At 37.1% G+C, this 26966-nt stretch overlaps 3 protein-coding genes across 4 annotated transcripts; 1 reads left to right on the plus strand and 2 right to left on the minus strand.

The window, feature by feature from the left end:
* Positions 1 to 451: 451 nt before the first annotated feature.
* LOC147854287 (RHOMBOID-like protein 2) lies at positions 452 to 4452 on the minus strand. Its single transcript, XM_087331352.1, has 6 exons — positions 3990 to 4452; positions 2103 to 2266; positions 1408 to 1571; positions 1006 to 1265; positions 780 to 906; positions 452 to 666 (listed from the first exon to the last, which is right to left on the minus strand). Exons 1-6 carry the CDS (start codon positions 4289 to 4291, stop codon positions 547 to 549), a joined length of 1137 nt encoding a protein of 378 aa, XP_087187478.1. The 5' UTR covers positions 4292 to 4452; the 3' UTR covers positions 452 to 546.
* A 4065-nt stretch (positions 4453 to 8517) lies between these two features.
* Positions 8518 to 17032, minus strand: EDA7 (embryo sac development arrest 7). 2 transcript variants are annotated; one of them, XR_015531028.1, is made up of 17 exons: positions 16833 to 17032; positions 16598 to 16696; positions 15851 to 15942; positions 13167 to 13267; positions 12446 to 12536; positions 12297 to 12355; positions 12063 to 12183; positions 11819 to 11887; positions 11678 to 11730; positions 11323 to 11431; positions 10715 to 10885; positions 10469 to 10627; positions 10291 to 10383; positions 10056 to 10202; positions 9524 to 9750; positions 8905 to 9284; positions 8518 to 8869 (listed from the first exon to the last, which is right to left on the minus strand). XR_015531028.1 is itself a non-coding variant. In XM_087331241.1 (16 exons), the coding sequence occupies exons 1-16, from the start codon at positions 16948 to 16950 to the stop codon at positions 8975 to 8977; spliced, it is 2019 nt and encodes a 672-aa protein (XP_087187367.1). In that variant the 5' UTR covers positions 16951 to 17032; the 3' UTR covers positions 8518 to 8974. The 2 variants fall into 2 exon arrangements, 1 of the variants encoding a protein (XP_087187367.1); XM_087331241.1 differs by having other exon boundaries at positions 8518 to 9284.
* Positions 17033 to 22033: 5001 nt separating this feature from the next.
* On the plus strand, positions 22034 to 24876 carry LOC147854289 (uncharacterized). Its single transcript, XM_087331514.1, has 5 exons — positions 22034 to 22542; positions 23644 to 23714; positions 23793 to 23929; positions 24015 to 24166; positions 24829 to 24876. Exons 2-5 carry the CDS (start codon positions 23644 to 23646, stop codon positions 24874 to 24876), a joined length of 408 nt encoding a protein of 135 aa, XP_087187640.1. The 5' UTR covers positions 22034 to 22542.
* The last annotated feature ends 2090 nt before the right edge of the window (positions 24877 to 26966 follow it).

A 26966-nucleotide genomic window follows, 5' to 3' on the forward strand; every position in this document is an offset into this window, starting at 1 on the left:
TATTCAATATTGATTTGATTGTACCATCTAACCTCCCAAAGGATGTTTTGGGCAAGAACATATATATTGACAAGATTATGAAACTGATGTAATGTACAACTTAAAAAATCTGCGCGAAAGATTACTTCAAAACTACAATTTCTGCATGGAAGAGTTGAAGTTGCCATAACATAGTTAAGTTGAAGTTTTGAGTGCCCTTGTGTGTAACAAGACAAGAAATTGTCTCATTCATCCAGTCATGCACATGAGCAACAAACAAGTATGAAATTTAAGCAACTGCAGCTACATGACGTGATTATCACTAGTTGCCATAGCATAGTTCGGTTGAAGCAGCAAGATATCCTTGTGTCTTCACATCAAACGATCATATATTTATACGCACATAAGCAACAAAATATGACAGACTTTAAACTTGGTCGTATTCAAAATAGATTTACAGGCAAGAACCATATGAAATAATTGGTTTGAATAAAATATGTAAAAGATTTACAGACACTGTAAAACACATTCCAGAAGTTAACAAAAAAATATTGGGAGGGTTGATGTTTAACTACAAAGTTGAGTACATAATTCTTGCAAAACAGAGTTTGATTGACTAGCAGAAGTTGAAGCAGTCTTGTTGTTCTTCAAGCATGTCATTACCAAGTTATCCCCTGTTGTGAGAGTCTGTTCCAAAGAGAAAATATTAGCTTTGACCTGAATAGAAAACTTGAATATTATTGCAGAATAATGCCATAGTCATATATTGACTATATGTGATTGTTCTTATGCAAACTTACACTGCAAGTGGCACTGACATCGTCACAATTCCACCTTGATGTAGGAACACAACTCACATAATGGCACCATGTGCATTTCTTATTCCCATCCACTCCTCGGAATACCAGTACAAAAACAATAGCAAATCTGTGTATGCAATTGAAGAGTAAATGTGTTGCTAAGGCATTCGGCCAATAAGATAAAAGATTAAGATAGTCTATTCAATGGGATAAATAAGGCTCTTACCCAGCGATTAGAAGTACTAGGGCAATGAGAAACAAGATGTATTGATACAGTTTATGCTTTTTTGTCGGAGATTGAACTTCATAACCAGCGGGTATATATGCACGGTTTACCCAACCAAATTGAGGTCTCAAAAGCAGCACAAAACCAGAGAGAAAGCCCACGATAAAGCCTCCTATATGAGCAAAATTGTCAACGTGTGGCAGAATGCCGACAGCCAAATTCAATGCTACCACAAGAACAAGGGTAACTAAAGCTGCAAACTGAAACCAAAACAAAGATATACTACCCTCTGTTTAGTTTTTAGTTAAAGATGAAGGAATAGGTCATAGAAGCACAATAAATGTGAGTAATATATGTACTAAAACAAATCGGTCCTGAATAGTTCAGTTCAAAAGAAATGACCTTGTTAGCATAGATTGACCAGTTCGTAATCAGTTCTGATAACATGGCTCCTAGTAAGCCAAAAACAGCACCCGAGGCTCCAACTGAAATCCTTGATTGCAGAAACAATGCTGATAGTAGACTACCCCCGAGGCCAGATAACAAGTAAACAATCCCAATTTTCACTGTCACAGTAGTTAGTCAGTTTAGGCAATGTTCTACAATATCAAAAATACCTTTCTAAGGCAAAGGTATCAAAAGATACCATACTCTTATAGTTTTAGAATATTGAAGATGTTGGGACTTATTTCACACCAGCGAGACTGATTTTCTTGGCAGAAATGTCGGGATTTCTCGAGAGAGATACTGCATTAGGATTTACCCTGTACAATCTTCTCATTACACCATCCATCTAGTGATGTGCTTAATTAGCGCAAAGCTCAAAATCTCGTTGCTTAAAGAGGGCACTGAGAAGTTCTTGGTTAGATCCTATTGCAGTAAATCTCTCTTTGAAGAAATTCCAAAAACATTTCTTACAGATCTGGTACATATTGTCATGGTTTCACTGACTCAAAATACCCCAAATTCATCGACATGTAGCTTACATTTTAGAAGCTAGTAACAGTAGTATTTTTCATACATATTTTCTATAAAAACAAACAATAAAGAATCTAATTTCAAATGACACCACTATATATGAAGAGGTTTTTACTTACAAAATCCGAACTCTTGTTCTAATTTGATCCCAATGAAGAGTAAGCTCAGCATGTTAGCTAATATATGAACAACGCCTGCATGCAACCAAAGGCAAGTAATAAGGCGCCAGCCTTGATGATTATGCACGACCTTGTTTGTATCAAGGGCACCCAGTTGCTGCAACCTGCCCAAATGGCATAATAAAAAAAAACTTACAGAACATTTCAAGAGTTAATACAAAAATTTTGGTGATTAAACCTCATCATATTATATGTGGGAAATACTGTAGCATAGAGACACAAACCACTAGAGGGAGTACCTTTTGCAGGTACACCTCAAAATAAATATATAATTGGAAGAGAAGATAGAGTCCGGAAGGATAATGTATCCTACATATCCTTTACAAATTTCAAATAGAGCAATTCGCTACAGCAAGAAACATTGCTAAGAATCTCTAACTCATCAAGACCTTAGCTCTGATCTTAAATAAACTGTGATCAAACTGTCTTTCCAGAGGATGACACAAGATTACTGGAGAATCTAGTGTGCCTGTGTAATTCCTCTTGCTTTTGTATCCTAACATATATGAGAATTCACACACAGAGAGAGAGACTCTGTGTGTGTGTGTGTGTGTGTGTGTGTGTGTTTCATGCCATGCACACAACTTAAGCAACAGTTTGCCTCAAACTTCTGTAACTACCTAACATGAAATCTTAGTGATAACAATCCTTCTTTCAAGCATACTTTGCAGTTGCATTGATCTCTCTTCCCTTAAAGGCCTTTGAATACTGGCAGATGCAATATTTCATGGATGGCTGGCTGAAATCGCCATCCTAATATACATGAAACTTATTGAGACATATGCAGGTCAATTCATGCACACTTTCCGAGATAATGAGGAGTCCTGAACAGTTCACTTTTAAGTTTGGTTATTACGTCCCCTCTCCTAACTTTCTATCAAAAGAAATTTCTTTCCATGCAAATGCTTTAATTTGTAGTCTCAACTGCTTTTCTTCATATGAAATACCTCTCCATTGTTTATGCTGACTCAATTGTCACTACTCAATTTATATGTCTATGTATTAACCTGGATTAGATCTTATATATTGCCTCTCCTAACTTTGCTACATCTACTAGCATTCTTTGGATAATATGCCTAATCTGTTCTCTCAATTAACCTTCTTCACATAATATGCTTAATATGTTCTCTCTACTAGCATTCTTCACATAATATGCTTAATCTGTTCATTTTTGTGTGCCCTCTCCATTGAATGTCGAACAATCAAATAGGAGGGTATGCATATGTGTACACAATTAGTTTTACATAATATGCTTAATCTGTTCTCGCTACTAGTATTCTTCACATGAAAAGTCTTCATAGCTTTGCTGACTCTGTTGCCTCTACTTAGCCTCTCCATATGAATTTTTCTTTATAAATGACTCTATTAACATTGGTTCATAGTTGCCACTGGCAAGTAAGATAGGGATATGTTATTAAAACATATTCATTACTATGATTTGAATCTGATATACTAATCAGTTAAATAAAATACACATAAACTAGCTCCAGTTATGAAATTAGATATAAGACAGATAATGTGGTTACTATCTTAGCCCTGTTTCGATGCATATAAAGCACATGATGAGTTGAAAAAGGGTCCAATTTTACTTGAATACAAGATGCAAAATCTGGTTATGTCAGGATGCCTAACTTTTTTTCTAAATAAGTGCTTTTGCTTGGGGCTTATCATTAATCATCTGTGCCTACTACCCTTCTTAATGTGAAATGTCTCCCCATTGCTGTGCTCTTCAGAATCTTGGAAAAGATCGAGGGACAAACCTAATTTTATTTGATATTTTTATGAAAATGTGAATTAGAGGGGAGAGAGAGAGAGAGAGAAACTTACGCACGAGATGAAGGACCAAAGAGAGGATTCTCGCTGAGAGGTTGGAATGAGAAACGATGAAGAAACTTGGCGACGCACTTGCCATCTACAGTGTTCTTGGGGCAATTGTTGATATACATGGTGAGCAGAAACATGATCACATTCACAACGACAACGAGGGGAATGAGAAGGGAAATCCTCCTCTCCTTCGCCTCTTCAGGGAAATGCAGGGGCACACCAGAGTCTTGAACAGGGTATACATCTTTCCGACTCCTGACTGATCTGTGGGTCATGGCTACTTTCTTCTCGAGATCTTCCCCCATGCCGCTCAAATGTGAATCCGATTCAAAGACAAGCTCTCTCTCTCTCTCTCTCTCTCTCTCTCTCTCTCTTTGTCTGCTAGAGAGATTGGCAGAGAGCAGGGGTGGGCTATGGGGTGTCTTAGAGCTCACTCTGCACCCCAGAACAAGAACAACAGAGTATCATCCATGGCAGGACCTCAGAAATAGAAGGTCCATGGATTTTAAATACATACATATAAGAGGTGAGGTGAGCATGTGAACAACAGAAAAACAAAAACAGAGTCTCTCTCTCTGTCTCTCTCTCCACCGACTCTTTTTCGGATCTACATTGATATAACATCTCACTGATTTTATTGCTCGGAACCGAGGCTACGGAGAGTAGCCATTGCGGGTACGCAAGTTAAGTCTCTTTTACTCTACGCAGACGACATAGTTTTTTTTGCTCTCGGAGCCTGAACACATGACCTTACAACAGCACCTTATTGCCCTACATGACTTTTGGCACACAACAAGGACTGGTAGTGAATGTCGCAAAAACGTAAAAAGTCCCTATCTTTCATACATCGTCTTTCGCGTTAGGCGTAAATGTCCCCTAATCCTCTCTCATAAACAAGTTGAGGTATTTGGATCGTATGTATATCTGGGACTGTCACTTTTATTGCTCGTTCAGGTAAATTCTCGATGACCCACGCAACCAAAGATAGGCTAACGAGAGGGTATGCATCCCTCTCACTCTTAGAGAGACAATGCCACCATGCATAGTTTCAAGAGCCATGGACTAAGGGATGGCTCTTCGACTCATTAGTGACCCCTTCCCTCATGTATGCATCAATAGTATGGGCTCCAGGTCTTACCATCTTTCATGTGGACGCAATTAGAGAGACCTTTGGTGACGATGTTATCACGTCAACTCCGAAGCAAATCGACAGTACCACATGACATTATTAGAGCAGAGTTCAGTTTGCCCCCAATGTTAGTAGAAGCACTTTTCTAATTGGGGGTTTTTATTCATAGGATACATAGCCAACCACAAGATAGGATATCCCATCAAGCTTTTGAGGCATTCCAACCCCTATATGCATTCGGAGATACTAGCTCTTGGTATAGCACGGTACTTCATGCACTTCTCTAAGTTAGGTTTTATTACATGACCAAAATATGTAGATACATTCTTATCAAATGCACTTAGGGTGGCCATTGGACAACTTAGGATATCATCTCACCAACTTGAGATTGAGAATGGTCATGCTAATAGAGTCCCTAGAGAGGAAAGGCAATGTAGGTTATGTCACATAGAGATAGAGGATGAGTATCACTTTACATGCAAGTGTCCAACTTATGCCGAGATAAGGGCGAAATACTAGGACCCTCTCCCACCCTCTCCAAACTGTTAGATACCCCTGATATAAAGAGACTAGGTAGGTGTATCTTAGAGTTAAAATAACATAGGGAGAATAAACTACAAAGTGTAAGCCATAACCATTTTAATATTCACCAACATGTACATGTAACTAATGTAATTTTTCAGGAACAAGGGGAGACAATGAATGTGGACACACCTACACCACTCGGCCTCTCTCTTGATAAAGCAGAAAGGCAAAGAACAACCAAACGCCCTCGGATGTCGGGCTTCAAAGCAACTTGACGTGGAGTAGAAACAATTAAGAAGATAAGGGAACGTGACCTACGCCGCCTAGAAGCTATGGTTGGGATACCTCTTACATTGGAACCGCAGGCCACATCCACATCGAAACCCTTTGACCTCCCGCTTGTTTTCGAGAGACTTGGATGGAAATGAAACTAGGCCTAGTATAAAGCCATTTCCTTATAGAATACGTTTTTTTATTTACTAGAACTCATTAGCTTAACTTCTTTTTTTCTTTTTTTCTTTTTTCTTTTTCTTTTTTACTTTCGATGAATGGGTAAATACCCCATTTTTGTTGTAAACCAATTGTCTCATGGACCAATTTTGGCCTTAGAAAACGTTAATATCTCTCTCTCTTATGGGATCCATTCCAATGCTTAAAATCATAAGAAGTGCCAACAAAACAAAACTCATGAATGTAAAGTGTGTACCATGGAAAAGGACTCTCGTGTTTGCCACGCAAGAAGCCTTCTAATTGCATCTTGAAACGCATCTAGGCGCACCCATCGGATTCCATGCTCTTTGCACTGCGCATTGCTCTACTCCTCGCCTAGATTGGCCTGGATATCCCAATTCCTTTTAGAAAGCTAGACGTTCCTAACTCATGCTCTCATGCTTTGCTCTAGATAGCTTGTCATTGCCTCCTTCTCTTTGTTGGCCTTGATACGCTTCTTTTGTTTTCTACTCTAATCATACGATTACTTGTTGCATCTTTGCCAACACATTTCGCCAAGCCTATGGAATGGTCTTGGATAGTCTTGACCATTCTTGTCTCCTTACTAGAGTTCTAATGCCTCAGAATGATGTCAATGAACAAAGTCATTGCTCGTGACAAACCAACTAATTTCATGTACTGTACACATAACTTACTATGCCACATTGCTTAGGATATAGGTAGTATTGAATGCGTATCCACATTTTGAAACATTTGCCTGCAATGTTCGGCCTAAATTCAAAGACCCACAATAAGGTAACAAACCTCAAACTATGCTTGCATTCGCATTTTGGACATTCAATACCTTATTATGACACATGTCATATTAGGGCAAATACTACAAGCACCATTCAAATGTCACCCTAAGTTGGAAATATGTTCTCTTATATTATGCATTCATATTAGATTGTGTGTTGCAAGCACCCATCTAGATTTCTAGGAGCATAACATACTAACCTAACCTTAGGTCTTGTCCAATAGATGGTGCTTTTAGGCCATTTTTAATGAAGGACGATTTTGCAATGCATGTGTGGAAAGCGGTGGAGATGGTGTAATAAACAAAACCTTGGATTCAACATTGGCATGTAGATTGTAGATTTCTTTACAAGCGCATGAAATTCTTGGAGTATCGTAATTTAAAAGCCTTGAGTGACATCATTATTGTGCAAGCACTTTTGTTTCTTAAAGTTTCAAGAATGGTTAGAATTTTGTTATGTTCAAAGTTACCAAACTTTATCTTCAAGAAACAACCTACATTCTCAATATGGAAGTATGAATGAAGTAAAACTCTAGAGAGGCTTTGTTTTAGTTGTGTTTTAAGGTCTTTATTTATGTGAGAAATCATGCACATGTTAAAAATATGAATACCATTAAAAAATTGATTTTAACGCCAAGTAAGGTTTATAAGTAGTTAGTTTAGTGCCACTTAGACACATCGATGTCATTAAAATGCACTTGAATTGGCATTTAAACCAAGACTCTGAGAGAAGTCATTTCACATTGGTTAAAATTTCTTTTTAAGTAAGTTGGATGGTCCTACTTCACAGTGATACCAAGACACATCTACATCTCTCCCAAGATATTTCATGAGCATTTACCACCAAGCTACATCGCTCCCAAGATATTTCATGTGCATTTACCAACCAACTAGACAAGGGAACCAACACAAAAAAGCATCCTCTATATGTCTTTGAGAGAATAAGAGAAAGAAACAAACGCGCCTACATTACTCCCATGATATTTTCATGAGGGTTACATTTGGACAAAGGACCACTTAAAAGGATGAGTAATTCATTAGTAAACAAGGAGCTACATTAACAGTTTGATGGTTCAATGCTCACTCATCCAAGAATATATTAGTTCACTTTCGCATGTCACAAGATTTGAATTGCACTGAAACAAAACGAGAAGTGCACCATAAACAACCAATATCCATACAAATGTTTGTTATAACACCTGTTCTAACATGTACACTTCAATGCTCTCTTGTATTTCATGACATAAATACTCCAATATTATGTAGAAAGTAGTACACAGTACAATACAGCAAAGTCAACACTGCAAATATCAATAACACGCAGTGACACAAAATACCAATGAAATGTAAATATGTAACTGGCATCATAAGAAAATCTGTTCAACTCTTACACTCCAGAGAGCTGGTCAAGGGAGACACTAGGATATAAACTCTGATACACATGGACATGTCATGTTGTATTGTAACTCATATGACTACATTCTCAACCCCAACTCCATTCTGAAAATGATTGCGGATGAACAGTCAATCTCACAAGAACATGAAACAGAAGACATGTTTGCTTCACTGAAACTAAGAAATGACATTATATATAATCTCAATATCAAAAATGTTTACTGCCTCTAAATCCATTAAGTCTCAGATATGATATTCTCATGAAAAAAATCTTCAGTGTAAAGGCAACCTAAAATTCCAAAAAATTGTTAACTAGACATCAATTCAGTAAAAAAAATCAAATGTTAGTTCTTAGCTTCTTACACCTGCCCACTGCCTGACAAACCCCATGTATGTTCAATCATTCTTTCCCCATTTGTTTGTCGAGTCGGATAACATTTTGATGGAATGCCGATTCATAATAGATCTTCAGTATACAACAATTCCAACCAGGGACATGTTTTGTTTTCAGATGTTGGTATGTCCTCCAAACTTCACCTGAGTTGTCTCTCAAGAAATTCCAGCCAACTAACAGCCACTTATTTCTTTGTAGATAGGTTGAACAAACCAAGAATCCATAAAAGGTGTAACTTCTGAACTGGAGCAGAGAATGTGACAGCGAAAAACTGAAGACGATCAGTACTCTCTTGTACACTATCTCCTCTTAAATCCAGGTTTTCCTCTGCCCCTTCCACGTGTATTATTTTTCAGGCCTAAGGACCTAATACCTCGTTTTCTTATCACATCATTTGATGACTGATCCTTATGTCCACTATCTGCCCGGAAAGATACTTGTCGCCCACCAGCTTGAAACTTATTTCTAACTTTCCAATTACCAGTGTTATTAGACCCACTGTTTTCTGCCATTGAGATGCGTTTCTCCAGTGGTAAGGAATGTTCTCTGGCAAGTGAAACTTTATTACGGAAGGCATCCGCATGGACTTCATCTTTCACCTCATAAAACCTGAACAAAGAACAGAATTAATAATTTACCCTGAACATTTTAACAAGTCCTTCCACCTCCAGAGCTTCCCAAGTCTCCTCAAAGCCTTGGAGACTTCTAAGTAATTTTAGAAATCAGGAGAACTCTTTAATGTGGACAAACATTTTCCATAATTGTTATAATGGGTAGTTAATAGGAAATTAATTTGCTAGACTGAATGTTGACAAAAGGATGTTCATATTCTCATCATGTTTTATTACCTTGGCTTAGTGCTTTTTGCAGGATGCTTCTCTAGTTTCCTCTTCTTGTTTAAACTTCTTCTATCCTCCTCAGAATCCGAAGAGCTTCCATCATGATACGTACCTTCTCCATCACTTTCACTTTCAGAAACCATGGTAAAATGTTCATCCATAAGAGAAGACTTCTTCTTTTGTGTATTAGGGTGGAGCAGTTTGTACTCATCTGCTGTTTCATCCACTTGAAAAGCCTGCAAGAAGAATTTGATCAACAATATCAGATTACATTTTCTTATCTGCATAATTATATTCATACCATTCCAACTGCTATTGTCTTGGCTAAGGCTTTCATTTGCCTATTGCTTCTTTTCAAGTTTGGATACATGATTTAAGCTTTCATTTATGTAGCTCTTGACTAGCAAACAAAAATTATGAAAAAACACAAACTACAGAATAAACACCAAACTTCTCCTGCTATACATGGACTTGTACTAACAGCTAAGATATGTCAATCATTGCGTTGAAATTAGCAAACATATCAACAGAATGAACAAACCTTATCCGTAAACATCGATTTGAAACGATCATCTTCAAGCAGACTAGCTTTACTAGTTTTTGCTTCCTCAGAAAGATGTACTCTGCCTTTGCCTTCAAGTAATCTTGCAGCCAGTTCCTTATTCACTTTCGGAAGCTTCCGTTTTATCTATAAATTAAAATCGTGGAATGTCAACAGACCATCGGAAGAAAGATTCCAGTACCAAAGTTCATATATAAATATCAGTCATATTCACCGTTATGCGTGCAGCCTGTTCAGCATTTAGCTTTTCTTGAATGCGTTGCTCCCTGTAGGTTTCATATGCAAATGGATCTGCCATTGCCTTTGCCTTTTGAAAGTGCAGACCAAATCAAAATAATGAGTACAAAAAATGGAAGAAAAAATACACATGTATATTCAGCAACAAGAGTTACCTTGTTATATAATCGATGATCAATAAAAAACCCATGCATATATGCATGTAGCAAGTTGGTACCAATGAGATTGTTCAAGTTGAGCTTCTCTAGATCTTCTTTTGTCACAAATTTGAAGTCATCATAGATTACACTGTGACCTTCTTCTTCCAACTCTTCCTGCATAGCATGGATGATATTAGTAACTTAGGTTATCACATGCCAAAAACCAACTCACATAGAGAGTGCAAAATTTTATAGGCATACCGTCAAGTTCTCTAAGTATGAACACCATCTTGGTGCAGGACCTAATGCTGGTATAAAATAAGCAGGTATTTGAGGTGAATCCAAGGCCATAAACATAAGACCACTATTCCGAACCACACATATATCATTGATAATTCCATTGGGAGGTTCCAAATTTGTCATTGTTTCACCCTGCACAGCAATTGCATATTCAGAACACTCAAGGATCTCCCATGTAAGATACCACCAATATCCTATTGTTACATTGCTAACTTAAAAAAAATCCTGGTGAAGTTCATACTAATTAACAGCCGTAATTTCCATATTAAAAGACACTAAACAGTTATTTTCATAATTTGAAACAAATGCAGTTTTTGTAGTCCAGGAAGCTAGGACTACCTTTCTAGATAAGCATAAGAAAGCTAGTCATTATCCATGTTCCATTACACCACGTAAGTAGATAACATTACTCTGGTATAAATGTGTGACCCATATAAAGAGGGCGTTGGTGGTATGAAATGTCTAGGATCATATTATTATTGGCAAAATCAAGCGTGTGAAGTATGAAAAATATAGGTGTAAGCATGTTGTTGTTAAAATATAGTATCAAGTCTGGCTTATGTACTCACATTATCTGGATCCCAAATCCTCACCACGTGATGATCTGTACTGATTATTTGCCTTCTGGATGAGCTTAAGCTTTCATGCCATTTTATATCCACGATGGGAGTACCATACCTGTAGAGTTTCAAGGAAAATGGATCCTTTATAGAAGAACAATGAAACTAGTACTGCATCAAGAGTACAAAATTTGACGACAATCACAATTGCATGACTCTACTAGTGATCTACATACATCTATACACAAGAATACATCCAGTGTATAAAATTTGACTATTACCATTTATTTAATTAATGGAACTCCCTGACATCATTAATCCTTGATTTCAAATATATACATTGAATAGAATAAGACATACATACATGTGATCCTTGGTCAAAATTGGAGAAGATGATCGTAAATCATAGAGGAGCACCTATAGCATTCAGAGAGTTAAAAATCAATATGTCATATTTATAGATGTTCCCAGACAAAGCCTGACAATGCCTAAAACAGTAATTTACTTGGCCAGAACTGGTTCCAACTGCTATAAGAAAGCCTTCATTGTCATCAAATCGAACTGCTCTGATTCCCTAGAAAAACGATTGTAAGATCAATTAGTTTTCTCAACGTTACCTCACAAGAAGAAAAACAGTATAGTTCATGATCACCATATTCGTCACTACATAAGATGGGCATCATGCTGCAAAGCTATATTCATTTGTTTTCCAGGTTCTCGAAACCAAATGATACATATAGCAAGTTCACCTGGTCATTATGTCCTGCTGACCCAACAGCATCAATTCTACCAACTGCTGTTTTTTGCCTCAAATCAAAGCATTCTAAAGCTCCATCCTCTCCACCACAAGCTAGTAGACCATGAACTGGACTGTACCAAACATCAGTTTCTTTTGATCGGTATTATAAAGAGAAACAACTATGTGACATATTTATAACTACAGATACTCAATATATATTAGTGTATAGCCAAATATTGCTCACCTTCTACCTAAAACATTAACTGCTGGAGACCGTGTCGCAATCGGAGCTAGGAATCGACCCTGCACATTATAAGAAAACATAGCTATATGTCATACAGCATAAAAAGAACAGTTAATATAGGTGAATAATGTAAAGTTTGCCTTGCTAACCTGCTCCAAATTTATACGATATAATTCTGGAGAAGAAGCTGCAACTAAGAGATCCGTGGACCAGCAGTCATAAGCAAGATCCCTCCCCATCCTGAGAACCTAATTATCAGCAAATAGCATCTAATCTTTGATTGAATATGTGCATACGGAAAATATATAATCTAACAGGCAATGAGAAGAAAGCATTCATTATCAGAGCCCTTGAAGACTGCAATATTAAACAAGAAATTCGAAGCCTCTTAAAATGATGGAGCATAGACCACACTCTACAGATAGACCACATGAGCAAATGAAATGAATACAAAGAACAAACTATACAATCATGTTTCCTGTCAATAATACTTAATTCAATGAAAAACATTCCATTATCATAACTCTTAGTTCACACACTCGGCCGCCTTCACCAATTCAATCACTGCAAGTACCTTTAATTCCCATCATACCTCATGCAAATCATTACTTGTCAATATAACTGTGTCCTCTTACATCTAGTTCCTTGCTCAGATATATGGTATCACTTCTATCTTGCCAAAGATGCTTCTCTTGATCAATTGACAAAGATTTCTTTCTTCTTCTCTCCTCCCTTTCCTTCTCATTCTTCTTACTTCTCTTCCATCCCTTTCTTCTCACCCCAATCCTAACTCATCCTTCATTTAACTAGAGAGTATATAGGAAGTTATTTTACAATTTTATTTGCAAAAATATATAAAATTAAATTCACCTGGGTATACGTAGTTGGTAGTGGCTTCCGTATTTTGCATGCAACCACACTGACCGATCTGAACAAAGAAAAGCCAATTTGGAATAATCATCTCCAAGAACCTAAAACCAAGAAATTTGGTATCAATATCGTGCTAGAAAAGAGTTATATGGACTAATTATCAAATATTTAAATAATGAAATTCATCGACTAAAAAATTATACCTGCCAAATTATAATATCAGGTTTCACTATTTATTCAATTGCCACATTTCACTCAACACACAAACATTACAAGGTGGAGGAGGAGAGACAATATGCAGGGGACGCATGCAGGGGACGCACAAAGAAATGAGACGAGGAAAAGAGTATGGATCCACCGAGAGAAGCTGGGAATGAGGGAAGGATTAGCAAAAAGAGAGAACATCGAGGAAGGACAGGCCATCAGATCAATATCAAATCCATTTCCACATCCATAAATAAAAAGAATCTTCTGCAAAGCTAAGCTAAGCCAAATGGCCAAAATGCAAGTCACCTTAATTATCAATAGATGTAAAATACTGTTATTCTCTATTCTATGGACTCACAGAGATTCTTGCGCTTTGGATCCTCTCTTTCTTGTCACAAAGGTTTATTATATTCACAGAATTATCTCCCCACTTTCCTCTTAGAACTCAATTGACTAGCAACTTTTCTTCCTTTCTTCCATGAAATGGCTGAGCAACACTAAATTTATTATCAATTTGAACTTTTGAAACCAAGAAAGATACACCAGCAAAAACATCCTAATTTTTAATCTTCTCTAACTCACTTTAATTCACTATGTGCTCTTCCACACTTTTGTTATGATGCAATTTCTGCTTTAGGGCAATGAAAAACTTTTTTTCAGGAAACATTAGTTTTGTTGTCTCCTGCTATGTTGTATACAAGTCTTAAATTTTCTATATACAACTGTCCCAATCCTCAAGAGTGGAGACTCCATGATGTCAAGCTAGGACAATCATGACTGGCCATTACTTGGCTAGACTACATGGCTCAATCCAATAGTCAGAAAAGGGTATATGATCAGAGAAAAATGGCTGCCATTCAGCTGGACAGGCACACTTTCAAAAGGGGTTCACAACTTTAAATCACATAATGCCCCTCCGAGCCCTTATCGAGGAGGGCAAAGCCCATAATAAAAGGATTTGTTGCTGCTTTGTGGATTTCTGAAAAGCCTTCAACACTATGCAGCATGTTCGGCTTATGCAACAGCTAAAAGCCATTGGTATCCCAATACAATAGGGGATTTATGCACTGTATGACTGTGTCAGGATCTCCCAATGGTTTGTCAAAGGCTGTGGCTCGCATAATTGGAGTAAAACAAGGATGCCCACTATCACCCACTCTCTTCGGTCTCTATATAGATGAGGAATCACATTACATATAAAGATTCAGGGGTTCGGGAGCATACCTTGCAGGCATAGCCATACAAATATTACTATATGCTGATGATATTGTGCTGATTTCCGAATCTCTCAAGGGACTACAAAGACATTTAAACGCCTTAAAAGTACTTAGTACAGACAAAGGTTTGCCAATAAACATGGATAAAACTAAAGCGATGGTGTTTAACACCACTCAAGCATGGTTAACAAGATCAGAACCAGAATTGTTCTTGGGAGAGGAAAAGGTGGCACACGCACTCCTACACACACCTAAGTGTAACATTCATAGGGCCTTGGTTCCCTTACAGACGGTTGTTCGTGCCCGACTTTCTTGTGGATATGCAGCCCTTGGTGCTCTAGAAAGACAGTGTGCGCATTTGCAGTTCCAAGGGCCACAAATTAAACTGTGACCTATTCGATACACTTGTAAAACTAACTCTTCCCTATGGAGTGGAAACCTGGGAACCGGGCCTTGACAAGGAAAATAACTGGAAACATTTAGAGAAACCTTTAGTCTCAATGATTGTCAGAATGATAAGAGCAGAGCATCGGTTCACCACGATATAATCTGGGCAAAGATGGGAGCAGCCCCTATAATCATCAAGACATTATTCCGATCAGTGACCTGTATCCAATAGCTTTGGGAGCTTCATAAATGAAGTTACTCAAGATTGGCACATATGTAATCAAAACAACTTGCTGAACATGGAGACATTCATTGTTGGTATGCTGAAATGCAACAATGGTTGAGTCACATGGCATTAGCGTAGATGCACTACCCCCATTCCAATATAGCTTGGATTGTCCCCACCTAAACATGACCAGAGTGAAAAAGAATAGAGTGATCCGAACTGATATTGTTAACTTGGAAAACAAGATAACATGGATCAGCCAAAAACAAAAAAATTACAATCTATGCTTGAGACCTTTCGAATACAAAAATTACAATCTACCTGACTTGAGAATCTTACATGTATCAGATTCTTTAGTCTCTTTTTTATCTTCTTCTTTTTTTACTTAGTAAAATTTATTTTGTTTTGTTGACCTCAAAGACGAGAGAATACTTAAGATGTTATCACTTGTTTGGTCTTATATGCCATTTTGGCCTCTTAAAAGATGTCAATTTATCTTTCTTCTTCATCTTCTTTCTTCAGGTTAAAAATTTCGTTCGAAACATACAGCTACCCTCTGAATTTATGCATTAATTTATCAATGAAAGAATTGGCATCGATGTGAGAGCTGATTGTAAGAAAAAAGTGACCCAGAGTAAGCACAATACCTGAAAATCAACAATTTCAGCATCCAAATGTCTTTCAAATTTCATTGACATCTCCCTCACTTCGTACACCTTCACTTGAGGAGGATAGATGCCTGTCATAAATGCAAGGATTCTTGGATTGGGCATTAACTTTCCAATGTGTTACACAATCACAGGCAGTGTCAAAAAAACATTTTTCTTACAAAAAGGTAGTAAGACTTCATTGCAACTGTTCATTAGCACACATCTCAATATGTGAAGGTTTTTATCTTAGAACACCTAACAACTTAGAGATCTCTGTTGAGGATTCATATTCTCAAACACCTAATCATTAAATGGTATTTTGTACCTTCTCTGACCTTGAAACTAATTTTACCAAAATGTTCTAAACCTTCATCTAGATTTGCTTAAATCGTTTACTGACAGATACGCGAATATTGGATGGTTTTCCACTTCAAATCATAGTTGAGATGTATTGGTTGCTAGAATTTCTAAAACTGTCAAGGTGATTGATGAATAATGCAAGTGAGAATGTAACTTCTGAATCATGCAAACAAGAATTATATATGCTGGCTATTTTTCAGCTGGATTCTACTCGCAACTGCAAAGCATAGAATAGAGAAACCAATGACTCTATTTGTCTCTTCTTTTTCAAAATACAAACGTGATTTTCATACATGAAATGGCAAATTACGCTACAGTACGGATTTCTTTTTTACTCAAAGTGCAATCTTGGAATCCGATGAAGAAGAAACGGGAGATAGAAACCTGAGACAATGATGAATTCGTTGTCTGGAGAGGATTTTATCTTTGTAGCAGCAGTCTCGAAGTTCATGTCTTGAATCAATTCAATCCTCCGATTATAATCTGCAGAGAAAGAGAACAGAAGAAAAAAATAAAACTGGATGAAGCAAAAACAGGAAAAGCAAGGGGTAATGGATTATCCGGCAAAAGGTTTAAAAAAAAAACGACAGGTTAATATATGCAAAACAGAACAGCAAACCTTCATTTTTCTTCAGTGTTTTGAGCTTGGAAGGGGGGAGCCAGGAGGGAAAAGAGCGATGTTCAGAGACACTGTAGACTTTCACGCCGTTGAGGGATGTCACCTTCATAGTCCCCATCGAAGCAGGCCGACGTTTTTCTTCTTTCTTTCTTGGAGCTCCGTTCTGTTATGCTTCGTCGTCGTCGCCGCCGCCGCCTAGGGTTTAGGGTTTAGGGTTTAGGGTTTAGGGTTTAGGGTTTTGCAGGTCTGCGATGCCATAGACACAGAAATTTCTATGTACATATACAGTAAAACGTAATACGTATACACTGCGAGAAACAGAGGGGCAGACGGAGGCAGAAAGCGAGAGTTTCTCGAATAATTAGGAAAATAGCCCCATAGTTTCTCATATTTGTAGAAGTAGCCCCATCCTTTCCTTCCATAACCCTCACGCAATTCATGTCCAAATAAATAACTCAACTCTCTAGCCTGGCTGATTTAATGTTTACGGTTTACGGTTTACGGTTTACGGTTTAGGTTACAAGATTTATGGTTTATGGTTATGGTTTACGGTTTAGGGTCTAGGGTCTAGGGTTTTGAGTCTCGAGTCTATTGTCCAAGGTTGTCTCCCGATGGAGTCTCGAACATGACGCGAATAAAAGCCCCCGGTTGCAGCGACGAAAAAAGGAAATGTAGAGGTCATGTATATGAGGATTTATCCCTGGCTGGAATAATTGTATGCTAGTCGGTAGCTACCTTGACTACGTAGGATGTAGTTTTTGCTATCCTAAAACCACACCACGCTCTATCCCTTACTAAAAGGTCACTTTCTTCTTCTCACGATTTATCATAATGGTATATTATATCCCTTGTGAATTACACTCGATACTACTTCCATCCAAGCTTCAAAGGGGGGCCAAATGACTAACTCTCCCTCTATGGTTCAGATCTTAGTTTCAACACAACCTAATTGATCTCTTTTGAGCGCACAAACTACACCTTTTGGTAAGCATCTGTTCATTTCTCTAGTCACAACATAGTGTGGCGACAACTTGTCAAAGACAATGTCGTAATGAATCTACTCACAAATAGATACAAGGTATCCATGTACATATATGCAATTTGGTTCATTGAATGTGATGATGGCATCACTCTAATTTGATTATTAGCTCTATGTTTAGTAGTAATTAACTATTTACCTGTCTATTTATTGTGAGTAAACATGACTGGCAATTGATTTGCTCATGTGATTTTGGTTTAAAGTACAAGTTTTTTGCATTATAGAACATGAATATTGATCCTCATAGGGGGATGGTTGGTCACATAAATGACCCACCATTCCAAAGTCCAACATTCAAAGCTCGTGACTTCAATTTCTAACATAATTTGGCCCCACAACCAAGAGAACATTAGGACGAAATTCATCTAGTTCTAAATACAGTAGACATTCGGTTAAGTGCGCACTTTGAACGCAAGGAAAAGGTGCGCATTTAGGGCTTTTTTAGTAATAAAAAAAAAAACCCCAATTTTTTCTTTCCTGTTCTAATTTTGAGGAAACCCAACCCCAACAGCCATCGTTGAGGCCCTCCTTGCTGCTATAATCGCTCCCACGCTGCTGCAATCCATGTCACTCACCACGTTTCTTTCTGATGTCTATTTTTTTGTGTCTATGCTATGAATACGAGAGAAAGATTCTGAAGAGAAGGGAGGTCTTGTGGATAGTTTAGATGGCCTGATTCTCTACGTATTTTAGATGGTAATTGTTTAGAGATTGTGCGTGATGTCGTTAGTTTGAATTGTGGCATGTGGTTTAGGAGAAACGATCCACATACTTGGTTGAGATAGTGCTACAAAAATACCTAAGAGTAGAGAGCTATCAATCGATTAATAGTTTTTCTTTTATGTGAGTCCACATAACGAGCTATTAATCGATTAATAGCTTTCCCTTCATGTGAGTCCACATAATGAGCTATTAATCGATTAATAGTTTTTCTTTTATGTGAACTCACATAAAAGAAAAACTATCAATCAATTAATAGCTTTCCCCTAATGTGAGTCCACATAATGAGCTTTTAATTGATTAATAGTTTTTCCTTTATGTAAGTCCACATAACTAGCTATTAATCGATTAATAGATTTCCTTTCTTGTGAGTCCACATAATGAGCTATTAATTGATTAATAGTTTTTCTTTTCTGTGAACTCACATAAAGGAAAAACTATTAATCGATTTATAGCTTTCCCCTAATGTGAATCCACATAATGAACTATTAATCAATTAATAACTTTCCCCTAATGTGAGTCCACATAATGAGCTATTAATCGATTGATAGGTTTTCCTTTATGTGAGTTCACATAATGAGCTATTAATCGATTAATAGCTTTCCCCTAATGTAAGTCCACATAATGAGCTATTAATCGATTAATGGCTTTCCCTAATGTGAGTCCACATAATGAGCTATTAATCGATTAATAGTTTTGCCTTTATGTGAGCTCACATAATGAGCGATTAATCAATTAATAGCTTTCCCCTAATATGAGTCCACATAATGAGCTATTAATTGATTAACCAATCGATAGTTTTCGCTTCATTGACCCTCACCCAACTTGTGCAATGGTAGGAATGCAAGATCTAAGTTCAATTCATTTTGTGGTTCACAACATCAATTTTATTGAATGTTGATCATTTTGTTGTTTTTTGAATGTTTAGAATATAGTTTCAATTTGGTTTTATGTAATTTCATCATGAAACAATGAAATTTTTATGATCTCTATTTTGACCTCTATACAAAGCGCACTTAATAGAATGACACATTTAAGTGGGCACGCACTTAACCGAATGTCTACTGTAGTATACTTGAGGTTTTCTTGTGGGTCCATCGAATGTGTTTGTCTGTATATCGAGGACAACATTTCACATCTTTCATTGGACTAATTATGCATAAGTGTGAAACACTTCAATTAGATACTTGATTAATTACGATGAGTTAATTGAATGGAAATATTGTAGATTGTGCATGCTACTTGTACATAAAAACATGTCGTATCAATGTAAATGATCAATAATCGTGTGATAGTTTGTTTGTGAAATCATAGAATAAAGTGGACAATAAAATCATGACTAAAAGAATGTAGGGGGATTATAAATCATCATATTAGTAGCCATAACTAAATGTAATCATTGATTGAATGAGGATCTCTACCTCCATCCAAGATACTACTCACATAAGAAGTCATAAGGTTTGACAATAAATAATTTTATTAAGAACAACTCTAAATAAACATACACCATTCAACCTCATGCTTGCTTGATATTACGCTACTACTAATTTATTTTGACAATTAACGAAGTTGACACTATATTATCGCAAACTGTTATTTGAAAACACGCGTTAGTATTTGAATCCCTACATTGTATCCTCTTTATCATTAATATTTACGAGGACAAGAGCAAGAACTTGATTTACCTATGCTAGTCTTGATGTACAATAATATGTACATGTAAGTTAATTTCTCTTACTAATGGCCTTTCATTCATTATAAAATGTCAAAAGGAGGACCTTATACATACATACTTAAGTTTTTGAACTTGTGTACCTAATAAACACAACGTCTATTGCGATCATTTTGAAGTTGATGGTTGGTTTTTGTTCACTCTTGTTAATATTAAGAATCAAATTAATGAGTTTTGGGACATAATTGTCTAACGATGAAATAATCACGAACCCATATCTCGTTAATGCATGCATTAAAGTTACTTTTACACTTACAATATGCAAGCATCTTGCATTTTAACACACTACTCATGAATTGCATGTTATCATGAACTGGCATCTTACTAACATTGTTTCTACATACAATGTAGAAATCATGAAATTTTTATCTAGGAAAAAATTCAAACCAACCAATAAAAAAGCACAGGCATTTGATGTTGTGGAAATGAAGGAATACTTCCATTAACAATATAAATTGTAGTGAATGTTAAATAATGACATGGTGGTATATGCAACAACATGGTATCTGACCAATTCGACTATCCCCCAATTGTGCATAATTAGATGTGGTATATGAGTAAGAGAATCCAACTTTGATGGAAATTCCATGAATATGATGTTTGTTTCTAAACATTCAAAGGAAAACATGAATGAGTCAGTCCACTGACACAATAATATTTCATTATAAGCTTATAAGTTTTTAACGAGAAACCAAATGTGTGAATAGAGGATATATTAATTGACAAGAGGAATAGATGAAAAAGCTCAAAAAGATAACTTCCATTGCGTAAAATTTAATGTTTAAACTTACTTTACTTCACAACTTTATAAATGCATTCAAAGATGAATATTGAATGGTTAACAAGAAATTATATGTTTTGAATTCAAATTTATGGAAGAGAGATGATAATGCAAGACAACCAAATAGTATGAAGTCTTTCATGTTTTCAAACTAATTGGCACTGGTATCTTTATTCCATTAGGAAGAAAATGGTTCCATCATTATTTACCGACCCCAAAGGGTCAATATCCATTGAACAAGCCCCATGACAAAACCAATATTAATCATTCTCAAATTTGGATCACATTGGAAAAGAAGGAAAAAAGCCATGACGCTGACATGGTGGTTTAAGCATTTGGTCACAATATATACACAAGTCTCTTTCTCACCATTGTACCTGATTGTCAATATTGATCTGCATTTAATAGGAAAAAATAGCTACGTAGATCTAAAAGGAACATTAACAAACCTAATTAATAGTGTAACACAATAAGAGCTTGAAAATGACCATGATGCAGATTTAGCCTTGGGATGATAAAGACTGCAATGTAGATGACTTAGGGTGGGTTGTAAATCCAATGATATAGATGACTCTATTACCACAATGTTTGATAAGTTCTATTAGAAGGCACGAGACGTTCTCCTTCAGCTCATATCAGGAACACGTGTATTATGTTTTAGTAGACGTGTCACCGAACACACGGAAAAAAAAGACTTGACCCTTAATTTTCGAGATCCGTAGGGTAGTTTTGCCTATCGTATAAATGAAAAATCTTGAAATGATCTATAAATAAAATAATATAAGTCAATGAAATGTTTGTGTACTTATTGCCATCGTGCAATGTAACAAGGGAAACCTCATTAAATGATCACACACACACACACACATATGGTATGGCGCAACATACTTTGTTTATCAAATGGAAAAATGATCACACACATACCGTGGTGTCTAACTACTACCAAATATTAAAGAGGCCAAGTGAGGGAATCGCGGAGAGGGACGGTGCAGGTCGCACCGCTGATGGCGCGTTCGATCTCCACCGTCCAAGATGGATGTGGAATAGGCGCGAAAAAGCGCGCCACGTAAAAAGGGAGCCCGGCTCATACAAAATGGAGCCCGACTCATTAAAGAAGGGCTCCACTTTGTGAAAGGGAGCCCTTCTCATTCATGTTCAGGGAAGTATAAAAACCCATTCAGGCAAAATGGAGCCCGACTCATTAAAGAAGGGCTCCCTTGGAGCCCGACTCATTAAAGAATGGCTCCATTTTGTCAAAAGGGAGCCCTTCTCATTCATGTTCAAGGAAGTATAAAAACCCATTTTCTGTCATTTTCTGTCATTTTCTGTCATTCGTGGGTTTGAGGGTTTAGGGTTTTTGAGCGAGGCGCACCACCTGTCTGCGAGCACTCGTTGCAAACATCTCCGGTGAGGCACTGCGAGCACCTGCAGTCCAGAGGTAGGCATCATATTCCTTCTATTAGGTTTTGGTTTTTATTAGGTATCATATTCTTTCTATTAGGTTTAGGGTTGCTTCTAATAGGTACCATAAATGTGTGTATGATTAAATACATGTATGTGTGTATGATTCAATACATTTGTGTGTGTATGTGTATGATTAAATACATGTATGTGTGTGTATGATTGAATACATTTCTGTGTGTGATGGGTTTAGGGTTACATGTATGTGTGTATTTAAGATCTTCTTTGGGCTGTGAATGTGTGTGTTTGTTGTATGATTGAATACATTTATTTGGGAATGTGCGTGTATACATGTGTATGATTGAATACATTTCTGTGTGTGTATGATTGAATACATGTATGTGTGTATGATTGAATACATTTGTGTGTGTGATGGTTGAATACATGTATGTGTGTATGATTGAATACATTTGTGTGTGTGATGGTTGAATACATGTATGTGTGTATTTAAGATCTTCTTTGGGCTGTGAATGTGTGTGTTTGTTGTATGATTGAATACATTTATTTGGGAATGTGTGTGTATACATGTGTATGATTGAATACATTTCTGTGTGTGTATGATTGAATACATTTGTGTGTGTGATGGTTGAATACATGTATGTGACATGTGTGTATTTAAGATCTTCTTTGGGCTGTGAATGTGTGTGTTTGTTGTATGATGAATACATTTATTTGGGAATGTGTGTGTATACATGTGTATGATTGAATGCATGTATTTGTGTATTTTAGATCTTCCATGGGCTGCGAATGTGTGTGCATGTGTATGATTGAATACATGTTTGTGTGTATTTAAGATCTTCTATAGGCTGTGATTTAATACATGTATGTGTGCATTTAAGATCTCCCATGGGCTGTGTATGATTGAATACATGTATGATTTTGATTTTGCCAACATTTGAATGTCATTTAAATGCCAACATTTGAATGCTTGAATTTGCCCATGTGATTCATGCATTATTGGGCTCTTTTTTATGCCCACATTTGAATGTCAAATCTAAAATCTTGTATACATTCTTTGCGTTTTTTCTCCCTAATAATAGTAATGTAATGAATGCCTTTCTAAAAATGTTTTGTACAGATGGCTAGTCGGTCCAAGATCTTCATAGACTTTGATGCAGATTGGGGTGAAACAATACCCTATGAAGGGAGGTATGGCATGAATCATTTCTCTACTTTATATTGTGTATAAATAATAATGTTTGTGTGCTAACTTGAATGTTGGTTTAGGGTTTATGTAAGAAAGGGTGTTAGGTGCCCCAAATCCAATGATACGGAGGCTGAAAACATCATTACTCAAGACTCGAGCATGGATACGAACCCCATGCATGACGTGGGTCCAGGTGTTGAAGATATCAAAGTAAATGGTGAGTTTATGTCCATTCTTATAATCATTATTGATGTAAGCATATTTTGGGTTTTTCTAATGCAAATGTGACACCATTGTTATAGTGGACCCTATGTCCCTCTTCAAGTGTGGAAGAGACTCAACAGGTATCAAATGTCGCACCTGTATTGTGGGAGATTCGTGTAGAAAAGACGGGAGATGGTTTCGAAAAAAAGCGGACATGGAGGCCCATTTACAGAAGGCACATGGCATCCATGTAATACTGCCTCGGGGGCTAAAGATAGACGAAGAAGAGCAATCGACCTCCATGAGGAGTACAGCCACATCATTCTTCAGCGAATACGAAAGACAACGATCAATAAATCGTTTTTTGGATCCGGAGCTCAAGTATAATAGATCACGCCTATCACACATGAGGAAGTTGAGGACAAGAGCAATGGTTTGGATTCGAAGACGTGGAGCTCCTTCGGAAAATCATGGCAAAATGGGCACGAAGGACTTTGGGCATATGACTACGTGGAGTCATTTTGCAATGGTTGTATATGACTCAATGTAAATCATTTTGGTTGTATATGAATCTCATTTTGGTTGTAGATGACTCAATGTAAATCATTTTGGTTGTAGATGACTCAATGTAAATCATTTTGGTTGTAGATGACTCAATGTAAATCATTTTGGTTGTATATGACTCAATGTAAATCATTTTGGTTGTATATGAATCTCATCTTGGTTGAATATGAATCAATTTTTGAATCTCATTTTGGTTGTATATGAATCTCATCTTGGTTGAATATGAATCAATTTTTGAATCGCATTTTGGTTGTATATGAATCTCATTTTGGTTGTGTATGAATCTCATTTTGGTTGTATATGAAAATCATTTTGGTTGTATATTGGAATTGTTTTGGGTGTCAAAAGAATAAGACTAATAGCTTATTGACAAGTAGTGAAGGCAATGGTTTTTGAGAAAGGCCAATAAAGAGTAAGTATATAGAAAGAGTGCTTCGGTCCTTACGTAAAGAATACATAGTAAGACATAATGTCAATCCATTTCAAAGACATAATAAGACTCAATGTCAATCCAATTCAATGACATAATAAGACATAATAAGACTCAATGTCATTCCATTTCAAAGACATAAATAAGACTCAATGTCAATCCATTTCAAAGACATAAATAAGACTCAATGTCAATCCATTTCAAAGACATAAATAAGACTCAATGTCAATCCATTTCAAAGACATAATAAGACTCAATGTCAATCTTATGACTAAGGTTAAAAATCGGGAGTGCCATGACTAAGGTTGATTGGGCTTTGATCTTGCATCATGCCTATGCACTCCGAGATCTTGGGAAAGTGGCACATGTTCAACCCTACCTGCATGGTGAACCAGGATCTCCCGCCATACAACCATTTATCTTGATACTTCAAGATCAATGGATGTTGGAAATGTGTGAGCGGTTGACCCTAAACAACTCTTGGGCAATCGACTCGACATTTAAAATAAACCAATTTGGGCTACCATTATATGCCGCAGTTGCCCCCAATGCCATGGGAATTGGGATCCCATTATGGTACATGCTTTGTAGTTCTGATAAGGGGTCAAACCATGAGCAAGTGGCATTAGAAACTTGTTTGAGAGTCATATTCGCAAGGATGCCCACGGTGAGGCCAAATGCGATAGTGATCGATAAATGTTGGACGTCATATAATGCCATAACTAATGTGGTTGCAACAGACCGTCAATCTTGGATTGTTGTAAATGGGCAACGGTCCCAAACACATTTGTGGTTTGACATGTGTGTGGAGGAAACTCTGGCCCAAGTTTGGTAGAATGTTCAACTATGGACATGTTGACACTACCAATATTGTGGAAAGACATTGGCAGTTTATCAAGTATACTGCCTTGAGGGGAAGAATAAACCGATCAATTACCGACCTTCTACATGTCTTAATCGGGGACAGTGAAACTGGCACTTGCATAGGAGGAACGGTAATAGAGTGGTACAAGCAACGACAAGAAATATGTGAGAGTGGTCGGTTTGCACCTCGTGCGAATTGTAGGGATCAAAGGTCTCGACTTAAAGAAGCAGAGAGAATATTGGAAAGGTATGTCGAAAATAGACATCTCGCAAGAACTTATTGGCAGCAACAATAGACATCTCGTGCAACAATAGACATCTCGCAAGAACTTATTGGCAGCTCCCCAAACACTTCCAAATCCCACTCCGGAAAATTACAAAGAGGTGCTAGTCGGGCTAGGAGGAGATTGCCATTGGTTGACCATGAGAAGGTTCGGTGTTTGCGTTGCGATGGCTTGACCTTGACTTCAAGGGACTCAAATGTTACATGTTGTAAAAATTGTGGTTGCATCTTGCAATCATCCCGACATGAGCCATAATCTTAATATGTATATTTCAATTTAGGGTTGTCAACATCTGACATTTTAATATTTTATGTAAGACTTGTTATTTGAACCTTTACGTTTTTTTGAGAAATTTTATGGTCAGTTTCATGGAAAATATTTGTTGTACACTTACAATTTTGTGGAGTTTTTGATGTTTGTTGCTACAGAGTCGGGCTCCTTTTGACAGAGTCGGGCTCCTTCTTACTGATGTGATCTGACAGCGGGGCTCCTTCTGACAGAGTCGGGCTCCCTCTTGCATAGGCTGTCTGACAGCGGGGCTCCTTTTTGACAGAGTCGGGCTCCCTGTGGCAGAGTCGGGCTCCTTTTCGCAGAGTCGGGCTCCTTCTGACAGACGTTGTCAGCTTTTTATCCATCTTGGACGGTGGAGATCGAACGCGCCATCAGCGATGTGACCTGCACCGTCCCTCTCCGCGATTCCCTCACTTGCCCTCTTTAATATTTGGTAGCAGTTAGTCACGAGCCACACATACACATACACATACACATACACATACAATGGTGCAATGTACTTGGTTTATTAAATTGGATTGACATGCAATGTAACTAGGGAAACCTCATTAAATTATCACACACACACAAATACAATATGGTGCAACATACTTGGTTTACCTAATTAGACACACTAA

This window comes from Azolla caroliniana, unplaced genomic scaffold, assembly GCF_043228905.1.
Source record: "Azolla caroliniana isolate FFs.n. ecotype wild unplaced genomic scaffold, voAzoCaro1.0.p SCAF_15, whole genome shotgun sequence".
Taxonomy (NCBI): domain Eukaryota; kingdom Viridiplantae; phylum Streptophyta; class Polypodiopsida; order Salviniales; family Salviniaceae; genus Azolla; species Azolla caroliniana.

Coding starts and splice junctions, on each gene's coding strand:
- LOC147854287 (XM_087331352.1), bottom strand. CDS start 4,291: ATGGGGGAAGATCTCGAGAAGAAAGTAGCCATGACCCACAGATCAGTC. Junction 1,572..2,102: donor AGAACAAGAGTTCGGATTTT/GTAAGTAAAAAC, acceptor CTACTGTGACAG/TGAAAATTGGGATTGTTTAC. Junction 1,266..1,407: donor GGTCAATCTATGCTAACAAG/GTCATTTCTTTT, acceptor TTTTGGTTTCAG/TTTGCAGCTTTAGTTACCCT.
- EDA7 (XM_087331241.1), bottom strand. CDS start 16,950: ATGGGGACTATGAAGGTGACATCCCTCAACGGCGTGAAAGTCTACAGT. Junction 15,943..16,597: donor CGAATTCATCATTGTCTCAG/GTTTCTATCTCC, acceptor CATTTATGACAG/GCATCTATCCTCCTCAAGTG. Junction 13,268..15,850: donor CTGAAATTGTTGATTTTCAG/GTATTGTGCTTA, acceptor TCTTGGTTTTAG/GTTCTTGGAGATGATTATTC.
- LOC147854289 (XM_087331514.1), top strand. CDS start 23,644: ATGGCTAGTCGGTCCAAGATCTTCATAGACTTTGATGCAGATTGGGGT. Junction 23,715..23,792: donor ACAATACCCTATGAAGGGAG/GTATGGCATGAA, acceptor ATGTTGGTTTAG/GGTTTATGTAAGAAAGGGTG. Junction 24,167..24,828: donor AGAAGGCACATGGCATCCAT/GTAATACTGCCT, acceptor GGGTGTCAAAAG/AATAAGACTAATAGCTTATT.